We start from the raw sequence: 14,048 nt of genomic DNA on the forward strand, positions 1-14,048 counted from the left end.
ATTAATTACAGCGCTGTCTGTTCAGTTTCAAAAGTTCAAATTAAATGTACTTCAAAACTCTTATTAAAGGGAATCTATTTTCCACACCTGTCACTTATGAGAAGGGCTGATTCAAGTCAAAATTATGAAAGAGGGAACGCTAATCATTAGAACTGACACGCCCTACTCTACCGATTGAAAGAATCTTCTAATAACCTTTGAGTGGCCCTGTCTTAAGCACTTGGTGACTCCACGCGCACTCCACGAGTTCTGTGCTTTCAGAATTGATGTAATTCAAAGGTGGAAAGGACTTGAGAGCTAAGAGGCCCAGAGCCACGCCGCCGAGCCCTCAGGGAGGGGGATCGTGAATGCACCGTGTGAGTTGAGTACTGGATCTGATACCGCAGCAGGCAGCAAAAGGATGCTGAGGGCCAAAGGCAGCGCCAGGCCTGTTTTTGCAAATAAAGTTTTATTGGAACCCAGCCTCACCCATTCATTTACATATTCTCTAGGGCTGCTTTCATTCCATAGCTGCGGACTGCAGCAGTTACTGCAGAGTTTGCCCTGCAAAACCCCCAAATAATTCACTGGCGGCACTTTAGAATCTGTTCAGTCAACAGGATAGGGTGCTGGGCCACCCTCGAAACCTTCTTTCAGCCCTGATCTGCCAGCAGGGGACCCAGGAATCAGCATTTGTAAACAAGGCGATTTTAATGCTCTGCCGGGTTACGAATGACCGCCTTACATCATGCTGCCTCTAAAGCAGGCTGTAAGTGCATTTTCAAAGGGGATAGGGGACCGGATAAAGCCCTCCCGAGCTGAGCTTCGCAAACCTTTGCCAGCATCCCCGTCCCCCGGAGGGCCTCTTCGAATTCACTGCTGGCCCGGCGCCCGGAGATGCTGATGAGGAGGTCGGGGGGTGGGGGCGGGTAGGGCTGGAGAACGGGCATTACTCGCCAGCTCGCAGGTGGTGCTGGCGCTGCAGACCCACGGCCACTCTGCAGCACGCGGACTTCCATCGAAAGGGCTTGTACCGCTAACGAAAGTCAAGTCCCGGGAGCCACAGGATGCGGTCAGGGATAGACTTATGGGCTGGCCACTGGGCGTGTAGCAGCCTCCACTGTGAAAAGCCTCACTCCTCTGCTCCAGCCCCCCTTGTCCTCACCTCTTCCAAGCCTTCTAGAAGACTCGAAATCAAGTCATTCTTGTTCTGGATCTCCACTCATGTGTAGGTTTCCTTTATTGTTTTTTTTTTTCTTTTTAAAAAAATTTCCTAAGGACTGTTTTGGAGCTTAGTAACTGTGTTCTGAATGGAGAGAAGTGGGATAGTTGGTCGGGGTTTGCGGATTAAAAGGAAACGTTCTAGGTCACAAAGTAGTTCAAAAAGTCCGGCAGATGGTGAATAAATAGGTGTGGAAACAATGAGCGTGAAAACACACAAAGATGAAAAGGCAACAGAGAGAGGCGACACGGAGGGCCTTGGAACCACAAAAAGGATTTTATTTTGAACTAGAAAGCAACAGCAATGGCCAGACCAGTCAGGACCGAGGGCGTGGCAGCCTGATGCAAGTACCAGGGGCTGCGTTTGTTGGGCTGAAAGGAGCGGCCTACAGAGTTGGCTGGGCATTTCCAGCTAAGCCGATCGCACCCACATCCTTGTGGATGCCGAGCCCCGCATTCCCACGGACACGGGCTGGGACTGCTTTCCAGATTCCAGGCTTTTACCATGGTTTTGTAAATATATATATTTTTTAAAGTGAAGGAGCCACTGCAGTGAAGGTTTTGCAGTGGTGTCCCCTTTTCTTTCGCTCTCGGGCATTGAACCAATGACAGGAACAGTAAAACATTATTTGTGAGAGTTTTGAAGAGCCCCAAAGAGCAAGTTTCCCCCCTCGCAGCACCACTGATATTTTGCCCGGATGCTGTTGAGCAACATCCCTGGTCTGTACCCACTAGATGCCAACAGCACCCTCTCCCAGACATTGCCAAATCGCCCCTTGCTGAGAAACACAATTTCAAACACATCCCCCTGCCCCCATCATCGTGGTCTTTGTCTCCTTTTTAACATTTGGTAAGGGCAGACCAGATCATCAACTTCCCAACACCAACAGCACCGGTAGGCGAGCGTGCACGTGTGTCTCTCTTCAGGCACCGCACAGGTGCGTGGAGCCGAAAGGGAATCCCCCGTTCACCGGACAGCGCTGGTTCAGTTCTTGGGAAGCTTAGGGTCAGTTATCTCAGTACCGTGTTCAACTAGTGCATGCGCCATCAGGCCATTTCCTCTTCTCCAGCAGACATCCTCACCAACATTTGCAGTCAGTTTTTGAAGTCTTTTCTTTTCTTTTCTTTTTCTTCAAGCTGGGAAGAACATCTTCACCCATGCCATTCTCATTTTAATCCATTTGGATTCCTACTTGAATTACTCGGCCAGCCACTCTTGACGTTGGATCCAGGTTTCTTCATTTGTATCCACCAGGAAGAGAAGTACCCTGTTTCTGAGTTCTGTTATGAGGACTGGCTATAGAATTTTGGGGGCCCAGCACAAAACGAAGGGTGCAGGCCCCCATTCAAATATTACGCAGAATTTCAAGATGGCAACAGCCCTCTTCACACACGCACGACATCAGACCTGGCAGCCTTGGTTGGTGCCACATCAATTTGGCTGTATTAATGTAACTGGCACTGCCATCTCTTTTTCCCCTGTGTCGCAATGCTTCCTGTGAAGTCAGGACCTCGAAAACAAAATACTGTGACCCCAGTCCACTTAAAAGAATTGTACTGCAGCAGATGTTTACGGCGTGTATTTTTTAGACTTAAAAAAAAATCCACATGGAAATCTTTTCTACATCATTACAGTAATGAAGGTAAACACTGTGGCCTTTCACCATATACATATTTTCTTGTAAATATGACAACATGGAAATAGTAACTGCTGCTATCCACAAGGTTTTTAAGTTAGCAAAGAGTGATACTTCCACAACCAAATTATAACATGATCCCTCTTGTCCTTATAAAAATAGCCAAAACAAAAACTAAATGGCTTGCAGTGAAAATTCGAGTAGTAACTTCTTTGTATTGAAAAACATTATATTCATGGAAATATTGTCCTTGTAAATGCTTTACATTAACATCATAAGGCAAACTGTAGCGTTTACTGGTACCTGGCAACCATGATTTTAAAAAACTCAGAAGCTGAGTTTTAGACCCTTTTATTTAAAACCTGTTAGTGTACAAAGTGCATTAAAATATCCGTTATCCAGCTACCAAAAACAGTATGTAAAAATTACAACCCTTTCAGTTCGTTCAGGGAAGGCAAATACACGTTGTTTTTATACCGTAAAAAAAAAAAAAAAAGTTTCCAGAGAATGATTAACTTTTTTCCATTGAGGTGTCCATCTTTTAGATGTGGAACTGTCCTAAGTAGCTATCAAAATATTCATCTGGGTATAAATAATATAGTAAATATATAAACTCTATCTGTTAAGAAAAAGGAGAGCTTCTGGGGGTGAAGAGGACAGAAGCAGGCGTGACGCAGCCCATGGGTCTAGGCTGGGGCTCACACAGCGCCGTGCGGAAACAGCGGGTCTATGGACGGATCTCAGGGAGATAATGTGTTGATTTGGTTAAAAACAAAATTGCTAAAAACAATGCCTAAATCCATCAGTCCGTTCAGTCAAAATGGCCAACTCAGTAGCTCAGATAAATATTTTAGTAGATGAAATGACTTACAGATGTCACACCCTTCGTCAAGATAGAACCAATGCTGGATTCCCGGTCCAAGTCCAAGGGTTGCTTATGAAAGCCTTGCTTCATGGACCATTCCATTTTACCAGATCAGCAGGCCCAGAATCCCACCTGACATTCTGTTAGCAGGTTCTATGAGCGGGTTCCAGCATGGGGATAGTGAGTTTGATTTTTTTGTTTTTTTTTTGTTTGTTTTGTTTTGTTCTTTTTTTGTTTTTTTTTTTTGTTTGTTTGTTTTTTGTTTTACAATTCTATGGTGAACTATACTAGAATACAGAGGGACCTCTACATCTTTCGAGATGTGTTTAATAAAAGTCTGTTTATAACTTTTGAGGCACATATACTAGTAAAGAGTACTTTATGCAACGTCCCTTGTCATTACCAACTCATAAATATTAAGTATTTGGGGGGTGAGTCATATCTGGACGTGGTAGAGACAGTCAGGGCCCCATGTTGATGTCCTGGAGAGCTAAGTCAATTCAAAGTGGTACTACCATTTGTAACAGAAAACGTTAATTTCCTCATCCCCAGCAACAAAAGAAGAATGATTTGGGGGAGAGGGAGACAGGACAGCTATTAAATGTAGTAAGCGATGTCACAGGCCTAAAGAAACTATTAAAAGGAAGAACGAAATACATTTAGGTCATGAAAAAGAATCTTACTGCCGATCAAAGACAAATCAGCCTATGACATTTTGAATCATCAGTAGGGTTCAAAGTGACTATTTTTAATGGCAAGCTCATTCTTAATGTTCTCCCAGAACCCTGAATCCTGGGAAGGGTGAGGTCACACGTGGCCAAAGGCTTCAGAACCTTTCTGTCCAATGTGACCCCACCAGCCATCAGAGGGCGATTAAAGATTGGGCCATGGCAGATTCCCAAGTTAATTCTTTCCAATCTCTCTCTTGATCCAAGATGGTTTTGACATCACACTGAAAACACTTCAAAATAAAGCAGACTAAGAAAGCCCGTTTGCTGTCCTACCAGGTTCGAAACTATTTTTTATTTTTAAGGTAACTGCATATTCTGTTACGCACTGTCGAGGCAACAGGACCCACGGTGGGATCAGTATGAGATACGATGATGTGAGGAGGTGAATAAGCATACAAAACTATAAAAGATTTTTTTTTTCCTCAAGCCCACAGACCTTGATGACACAAAGTTTGTTGAAAAGAGCTGGTAAACTTCTGGGCCTCTTAATGTGCAAAATCAAATAATGTCTAAGAGTTGTAATTCCGGTTATGTTTCTTTTATAAATAATCTATAAATTTTCCTGCAAATACAGGAAAAATTTGAAGAAATTATTAAAGCGTGTACTTAATACAAAAGACAGTAAAAGGGGAGAATCGCCTATTTCGAGTCCTATCCTAGCTGATATTTCTGGACACTTTTTGGCGACATTTAATCACTCTGGAAGCCTGTGCTTTCTCTGTCCCTGAAATGGTGGCCACGACCCTTTGTGTTCCCCAGAAAGCAGCTCCCCGTGGCCAGGTGCTCACGGTAGCTGCTCCGTGCAGTCCAGATGGTCTGGGATGGGAAGGCCAGTTATAATGGTCAAGCACTTGTTCCACACTGTGAAGGTGGGGCACACAGGCTGCGAGAAGGTGATGTCGAAGGTGTAGAGGTGGATGGAGTTCAAAGCATCGTAGAAGGCGATGGAACCATTGTCATAGTCCAGCAGGATGCCGACGCGTCGGAGGTGGGGGGCTGGCTCGATGGGGGTTTCCTTGCTGTTGTGTCTCACCACCCAATTGTTGTGACAGCGGCACAGCGCCCAGGAAGCAGAGTTCTTCCCAATCCACTCGTGCTTCGGGGCTGATTTGTAAGCAAGGCCAATGGCATACCTGCACGAACAAAACAGTGACGGCAAAAACCATGAGGCGGGTTGCATATGGACACTACCTCTCTTCTCTGGTTTTCAGGGGTCACGAAAACATGATTTGCTGTTTTCCCTGCTTGTTGTTCAGTGAAAACTTGGCGAAGGCCCTACAACAAGTGTCCCTCATCACCTTCCTCCCAAAGACACAGTGAGCAGACATGGACCGCTGTGTTAACTCATATTCCTATTTTTAGTTCGGACATTACAAGAGAATTAGAACTCTGTGTCTCGCTCCCTTTGGGGTTTTGTTTGTTTGTTTGTTCTTTACACGCATCATGGCCCACACAATGAATTCTCTAGGCCAGTGGTGTTCCACAGCAGTTTCTGCAATGAATGAAATGTTTTGCCCCATTCGGTATGGTAGCCATGAGCCACATGTTTGAACTGTGCCTGTTGAGACTGAAGAACCAGACTTTAAATTTAGTTAATTTTAATTAAGTTGAATGATTTCAATGAACTGCATGGGGTTCAGGGCTACCATATTGAATAGCACAACCCTAAACTTCTCCTTCTGACCTACTTCGAATTTTTCGGCTGACCCCCATGTCTGTCATTTTCCATGACTTCGAGTACAGTTTACAACAGGTAATTGTGGAGAATGGTTTTCACTTCCAGTGTAAGTTCCTTGTCCTCTCCTAGATCTACAACACAGGGACACGGACAGCGTCCATCTCGGAGGGTGATTCTGGGGAGTAAAGGGAAGATTATGTGTGACATCTGGGGCACAAGGCACGGCAAGTAATCTTGGGTAACTGCTGTTTTATTATCTTTGCCGAATGTCACATTAACTAAGAAGTCCCAGAATCAGAATTTGAACCTAGGATGACTTAAAAAGCCGCAAATGTAGCTCTGTAACCCCATCCCTCACCAGAAAGTATGTGATTCATCACTGCCAAGAGCCCCTCTGATTACATTTCTTACTACGTTTTTAAAAATTCTGAATATCCCAGTTACTCCAAATATACTCTCAATGGCTAAAAAAAGTCAAGAATTCTTTCTACAGTCTTCTAAGCTCCTTAATCTCTTTTTACCCTGCTGAGGTATGCCTCCCTAACATTTGCAGGATTTCGGTGATTAAGATAAGCAAAGCCTATCATTTTTAATAAAGAGTAAATGACTCAGAGCTCAACCTTTAATATGTGAGAGCAGAAACCAGTCTAAGCCGATACTGACATAGGGTCCCTTACCCAGTGCAGAGAGAAAAAAAAGAAAACCAACTTCATTGGTCTTTGAGAAAATGACACTCTTAAAAAAAAAATAACAAGTTAGATTTAAAATAAAATCACTTTAAGAGTGGTGTGTTAAAAAAACAGACAAACGAACAGAACATGCTATCACTGAATTTAAAAAGAGGAGGGACTCGATCCTCAGGTAAGCCTCGTGTCCCAGCCTGCCCACCATCAGCCTGGCCTCCTCTCTTCTTTCTGGCCAATCTGGTTCTGCATCCCCGGGAGAATCCTGGGGTTGCATTTCCCGGATTCCTTTCCCAGTGGGAGGCTGGGTCAGGTTCTGCCCCTGTGAAGGCTTTGCTGAGATCCAGAACTTCTAAGAGGTGGGGAAACACTCTTTTCCAGACAGCAGCCAGAGAGACACTTTGGAAAGGTTTTTTTTTGGACTACTGGCCCCCCACGATGTTCACTATGCCCCGCAGACACTATTTCCATTTTTCAGATACTGTGGAACCTGCATTTGCTTAACAAAATTAGCCAGGTTTGTGCTGTTTCCTTTTTGTTTCTGGGCACCATTTTTACTTCGTACCAAAGGACTCTGACTGTTTATTTCCCATCTGAACCTTCACTGAAGCTGCTATGAAGCAGCAGCGGGCAGGTATGACTGCCTTCTTGTAGAGATGGGAAAACACAGAGAAAGTTACAGTTAGGAGCAGAAGCCGGAATCTCGCCCCTCCCCCCCTCTTGACTTCTGGCCCAGTCGTCTTCGCGTGAACCCACGGTGAGTTAACACCATTTCATAAAACACCAAGTGCACATTAACAGCATTAGAGAGTAAGAAAATAGCTCCGTGCATAGCCCATTAAGCAAAGGAAAATACCATTATGTTATCATTAATCTGTAAAACGATGTACATATTTCCATTGAGCTTGAAAGGTGCGGGCACAAGGTAATGTTCCATTAAGTTACGCAGTGACACTTGGAGAATTCACAAAGTATAAAAATTATGTTTCTCAGAGCAATGCTAACATGCCCCAATTGCAGGGATCATAACATACACGTTAATTGAAAGTCAGGACGATATTTCATGAGAAAATGGATGTGTCATTAGCTGGTGTAAATCAAGGTGTCCCAAGCATTTGATCACGCGGGTCACCCCTTCTCCTCGAACGCCTCCCAGGAAATGTTTAACTACTTTCTCCACGAGATGTTTTCTGAAGCTGACACAATCCGGTGTGTAAAGATCCAAAGTGTGGCAATTAATTTTAGATTTTCCCCCTCTCCTGAGTTGGTTTTGACATCTGGAGGGTGTTTTCAAGGTAATACCGATCTGTGTTTATATAACTGAAGGGGTCTGCTGGAAATTCCCTCACCATTCATCAATGGGAATGAGATCATAATGATCGGGTATCATTTATCATAAATAATTATTAATGGAGTTGTAATTATTTAGACACTGGAGTCTATCCCAGATTAATACAAGCACATTAATTAACTAGAAATGCTTGCTCCTTTGCACCTGGAAAAATTCATCGTGTTTTCCTTCAGGCTTTTATCTTGCCCCAGTGCCGCTAAAAACTGTAAATGCCGAATCTGGCCCAGAGCCGAGTGGGGCGGAAGGATTTGTCCTCCATCCTCTGGCAGGATGTTGGAACAGGAAAATGTTCTGGGCCAAGAGAATTGTGAGGATCACAACATAAGAAAACCTTCTTGCCTGGCTGACATAGGTACAGGAGAGAAAGGAGACACCCAAGCTTATGGTTTCACTTTTTAGATCTCAGTGGCCTTGTACCAACACCATAAGGGACTTAAGACACAATAAGTGACTTAGCTTCCTTATCTCAAACATAACACTGTGATGATACTCCTCGTTTGGGGTTATGCAGTTGGGAGGTGTTTCTTTCTAAGCAAGGATTAGCAAGCTATCGCTCATCAAGCATATCACTGTACACCCGAAAGACTAACTAGGTTTCAAGAACAGAGCATGGTGCTTCAGAGCAGAGATCAGCAAACTGTAACCTATGGGCCGAACTGGGCCCTCTGCTGGTTTTTATAAATAAAGTTTTATTTGCACAAGGCCATGCCCAGTCACGGACACACGGTCTGCGGCTGCCCTCCCACTACCACCGGAGAGCTGAGTCGTCGGGATAAAAATTATCTGGCCTGCCAAACTGCAACACTGGCTCACTAGCCTGTCACAGAAAGGTCTGTGAAGCCTTGGGTCCGAACCTGAGCCCTGACTGCAGCCTTCCTAACTCTGTAGCCTCCGAGCTTTGCCACCTTGTGCTAACGGGCATGCGCCCCAGTCATCTCAACTGTAATTGGGGGATTCTAGCGCCTACCACTGGTGTCTATTAAGATGAATGAAGGAGTGGACATCTGCAGGATGCTTAGACCATGCGTGGCCCACAGCTGTGCTAGAGGAGGCGAGGTCCACACAAATAAAAGAGCAGGAGCGAACAGGTGTTTGTCAGCCAGCCAGCCAGAGGACGGGGGGGCAGTTCGTGGCTCACGGAATAGACAAGGTAAGCTTTGTGAGGTTCACCAGGCAAAGGCTGGCTCATTCCAACGCAGACACCGCACCCTGCCTGACACCCCCCGCTTTCCAGAGCTCGCCGGGCGGAAGGCATGGCGCTGGACCTAACAGACCGTTCGAAAGGGTTCCCAGCAACTGCTCACTGCCTCGGCCCCTCCGCTCTGGACTATTTCCAGTCGTTGGCCCCATCTAGAGTCACAAAACATACAAGGCAACAGAAATTCATTCTCTTTAGATGACAAAGAGTAATGTTTTAGAGAAGGAATAGGCACACGTTTTCGATAAACGGCTGGAGAGTTCTTATTTTTGGCTTTGCGGACCACAGGGTTCTATTTTAACTACTCTGCCGCGTGGCTCAGAGGCAGCCACAGACAATATGGAAAAGAATGGGCATGGCTGTGTTCCCACAACACTTAGTTTACCCAAACAGGCACAGGGCCAGGTCTGGCCGCTGGCTGACATCGGCTGACTCGTGTTTGAAGGCACGGAAGAGCAGTGTTAGCAGACTAGCTCTGTTAGGGACCAGGACTCAATCAACTCAACTACAATTCTTGCAGTAAGTAAAAAAGAAAAAGAAATGGATGGACTTAAAGCAAGCTGTTTTTCTTACTGGCTGAAAGGGAAGACCAGATGATGGTTTTGCAAATATTCGCTCCTTCCTCTCACCTCCAGGGGAGAGAGATACTTCCCCAGACCACCAGCTTTGGCTTTGGCTATGGCTAGGTGACTGGCTTTGGCCAATGAGAAGTTAGTAGACAGTGACGTAAGCAAAGGCTTGGAATGGGCTGGCCTAGCTGTGCTTGTGCTCTCGGGCTTGAGACAGACGTGACACGGGCAGCCCTTGTGGCGGAAGAGGCGGAAGAGATACAAAGAAGAGACCTAGACCCAATCTACAGCTTAAAGCAAAGCCCGGCCGGGATTAGCCTTGGCAGCGGACCCACACAAGGGGGTAGTGAGCGAGTAATCACGAATGATTATTGTTTAAAGCCACCAAGTCCCGGGGTGCTCGTTACGCAGCGCTACTGTCGCAACAACAGACACAAAAAGCTCTTCTGCATATTTTCCTGCAAGACGGGCCCTGGAACGGATGAATGCTCTGACAAAGTACAGAATGACATGTGCCTTTTTGTAACTGGACGACAACAGATAGCATTGCCTACCATGTGCTCCCACTTATGACCACTTCCCAGTAATGCCGACCGCTATCAATGAACACATTTCCAGCTACGCCATAGCTCCCTTGGCTGGTGAAGCGTTCGGGCGTGTGGCTCTTTTTGGAGGATGACTCATCACGTTCTACCGTCAAGTTATCGTGGGACACCTTCAGCTTTCGATGTGCAGACTTGGGGTCCAGTTTAAATGGCTGGCCTGGGAACAAGTTTACAGAAAACAAAGAGAGAAAGAAGAGGACCGTTTATTTCAGCATGACCAATACTCTATTTTCAGAATTGGGTTTTAAGAACATGGTAAAATATTGAATACAAACATGATCCTGCTTTCATGAACGCCCAGCCTGTCAGTCCTGAGATGGGGATCTAGAGTTGCTGAGGCTAAAGATTCAACCGTAGCACGGGCGGGGATTAACCACGATAGGTAGTAGAAACTATCTTTGGGGGTCCCAGCTGGATACAAGCAGCTCTGGTACACAGTGGCTAAACAGCATTCCCAAGGGAAGGAGAAAACGAAGACTTCATTTTTAACCATTCCCATATTCAATCCAGCTTAAAATGGGATTCACGCTCAGTACACTACAGACCAGAAGCCAAAGAAATCAAGATTGCAGATTTTGACATAAAGGCTTTACATAATTCTGAAACTGTTGCAAATTATAAATGAGTCTCATGAGCTCAGAATGACTATAAAAATGTGCATTTTTCAGCCCACAACAAGATCAGGAAAAAAATGGGATCATAATACCTGGGTTTTCTACTCCTGAGTGTGTGTGTGTGTGTGTACATACATACATATACATAAAATAAGGCCCTCTGTATTTCATTATTCACATTTGTGTTTTGAAGATCTTGCTATATGTAACTTTTTCTCAAGATTTTATTTATTTATTTGACAGAGAGAGACACACAGCAGAGCGAGGGAACACAAGCAGGGAGAGTGGGAGAGGGAAGAGCAGGCTTCCCGCTGAGCAGGGAGCCCGATGCAGGGCTTGAGCCCAGGACCCTGGGACCATGACCTGAGCCGAAGGCAGATGCCCAATGACTGAGCCACCCAGGCGCCCCTCTATATGTAATTTATAAGATATATATATATAAATATATATAAAATACATATTTGTGTTTTGAAGATCGAACTGTTAGAAAATCTTGGCAGAGTCACCCCTGAGCGTCTTGTCATAGCTGTTACTTCTCTGAGAATGCAACACGGTCCTGGAGGACTGCCTGTCATTCGACACCACATCGGTGTTAAAAGGCATGAAATGAGTTGTGAGATCATGCAAATACCAAGTTGTCTGAAGGCCACTCCCCTCCCCGGCCATGGCCACAGCCAGGGCCACGGCCGTAGTTGGTAGGCCCGCCCTCAGGCAGCCAGTGGGCAGAGTTCGGTACACTGGCTGGGGAAATCCACGACCCTGGCTGAGACAGTGGCGTGCAGAGCACGGGGCAATGAGTGCTGTGTCACGTCCGCGCGGGTCAGAGTATCTCTAGCTGTCACCTGGATACAAACACGACATGCACACCGGTCAAAGCCTTTCTCTTCGGACAGGGGTCAGCACATCTTTCCGATAAGAGACCAGATGGGTATTTTCAGCTCGGCTGGCCATGTGGTCTCTTGTGTGGCTACCTAACTGCTGCTGTGGCGTGCAAGCGGCCCGAGCCGAGAGGGAAATGGGCGGGTGCGGCTGTGTGCCAATGAAACTTTATTTATAAAAACAGGCAGCCAGATGTGGCTGGCAGGCTGGATCTTCTGCTGACCCATTTTAGATTTCTGTCCACATCACAGAAAAGCCTAAAGGGGATGCTGAGGAAAAGCTTCAAGGGCGGATCAGGGCACGCACATTGGCAGAGGCTCTAAGAGCTGCTGGGTTACATGCTGAGTTTGAATTTCAGCTTGTCTTGGGAAACACTGCTGTCCTCAGGAATGATCATGCCAGCAACTGTTAGGGACAAAGTATGAACTAAGGCAAGGTGAGTATGAAGATAGTTTTGCTTAAAATACTTCCATTTTTAAAGGTGGAAGACATTGCGTATAAAAACAAGTGGACGTTAATGGGCAGGCCGGGGAGCGGGGTGGTTTCATAAAGGCAGCCGTCACTGAAGCGGGAGGCTGTGTGCTGCTTGCACTTCGAGGAATATCAGAACGGCAAAGCTGTCAGGAAGACGGGCCTCACGAAGACAGGAGATGTACGCCATCCCGCCTCAACTCACACCCTCACCTACACACGTGTGGAGCAGCCCCATGTCAGCTTAGGTCAGGCCCAAGCCCAACCCTGCATCCTCAGTGAGCAAATTCCACCTGCGCCTCAGATGTGTTTCTCAAACGCACCATCACCTACTCTGTCCAAGTTCAAGGCTTTTGCTTCAATGAGGACAAATTAGTTCAAGGGCCACATTAATCATTTACTTTACTAAAGAGGGTGTGAGTTGAGGCGGGATGGCGTACATCTCCTGTCTTCGTGAGGCCCGTCTTCCTGACAGCTTTGCCGTTCTGATATTCCTCGAAGTGCAAGCAGCACACAGCCTCCCGCTTCAGTGACGGCTGCCAATTCATTGTAATATCGTGCACGTAGGAGTTTGGAAAACTATAGCCTGCAAGCCAAATCCAGCATACTGCGTGTGTTTGTGAATAAAGTTTTATTGAAACCCAAGCATGTCCATTCATCTATGGGTAATCCACGGCTGCTTTCGCACTGCGGTGGCAGGGCGGGGATAAGAATGGATGGTGACTGAGACCATCTGACGTGCACAGCCTCCAATCTTTACTCTTTGGCACAGTGCAGAAAAGTCCGCCGACTCCTCGTGTACAACTTGATAACATCTGTTCAATAATTCCATGTCTAGAAACAGAGGATGACATTATCTGTCTACATGAAATGAATGCGGTATCTTCAGTGAACTGATGAAGCACACGTTCGATGTCTCAGAGACATCTTCTACACAATTAACCTCAGTGTATGTATTTGTTAATTCTTTTCCTACTGAATCTCTAAAAACATTTCCTTCTTTACCAGCAGAAATACTGAGGGGAGAAATGAGCTTCATGCCTAAATGTATGTGGCTGAAATTCATATGCCTGGAGTATAATGAAGTTATTTGGCTGCTGAAATCGAGGACTTGCATTAGGTGAGAATTCTTCTAGAAAAGCAGTTAATGGTCCCCAGTGACTAGGAGCAACTGTCTAACACGGTCCCACATCGACACACTCCCTTTTGCTTTCTCTTGGGAGGTCCTATGCAAAGAAATTCCATGTTATAGAACATATTTCTAGATCAAAAATAGTGAAGAAAAAAAGAGAGGATAAAAGAAAACACATGTGGACAGAGACAGCGAGGGAGATGACAGTGTTACAAGACACATATACGGGCCAGATCTTTCCTTGTTGTGTCCTGTGGGGTGTGGGGTGTTTCCCATCATCCCTGGCTGCTAACCATTAGACACCAGTAGCAACCACCCCAGTTCTAACCGCCAAAAATATCTCCAGACATTGCTCAGTGTCCCTGGGGGGCTGGGGCTGTGGAGGGCAGAACTGCTTCTGAGAATCATAGACCTAGACAGTTATCTGGAGTAAGG

At 45.8% G+C, this 14,048-nt stretch overlaps 1 protein-coding gene across 4 annotated transcripts in view; it reads right to left on the minus strand.

Moving 5' to 3' along the window:
• Positions 1–1,458: 1,458 nt before the first annotated feature.
• MID1 (midline 1) overlaps positions 1,459–14,048 on the minus strand; it is a 341,814-nt gene continuing 329,224 nt past the window's right edge. For all 4 annotated transcript variants that reach the window (XM_004758816.3, XM_045089287.1, XM_004758815.3 and 1 more), the window contains exons 9-10: positions 10,467–10,674; positions 1,459–5,566 (exon numbers count right to left, since the gene is read on the minus strand). In XM_004758816.3, coding sequence (XP_004758873.1) covers positions 5,218–5,566; positions 10,467–10,674 — 557 coding nt within the window. In that variant the 3' untranslated portion in view covers positions 1,459–5,217. The remainder of the gene's footprint in view (positions 5,567–10,466; positions 10,675–14,048) is intronic.

The sequence above is a fragment of the Mustela putorius genome, unplaced genomic scaffold (assembly GCF_011764305.1).
Source record: "Mustela putorius furo isolate JIRA1106 unplaced genomic scaffold, ASM1176430v1.1 tig00003836_pilon_pilon_pilon, whole genome shotgun sequence".
In the NCBI taxonomy this organism is placed as follows: domain Eukaryota; kingdom Metazoa; phylum Chordata; class Mammalia; order Carnivora; family Mustelidae; genus Mustela; species Mustela putorius.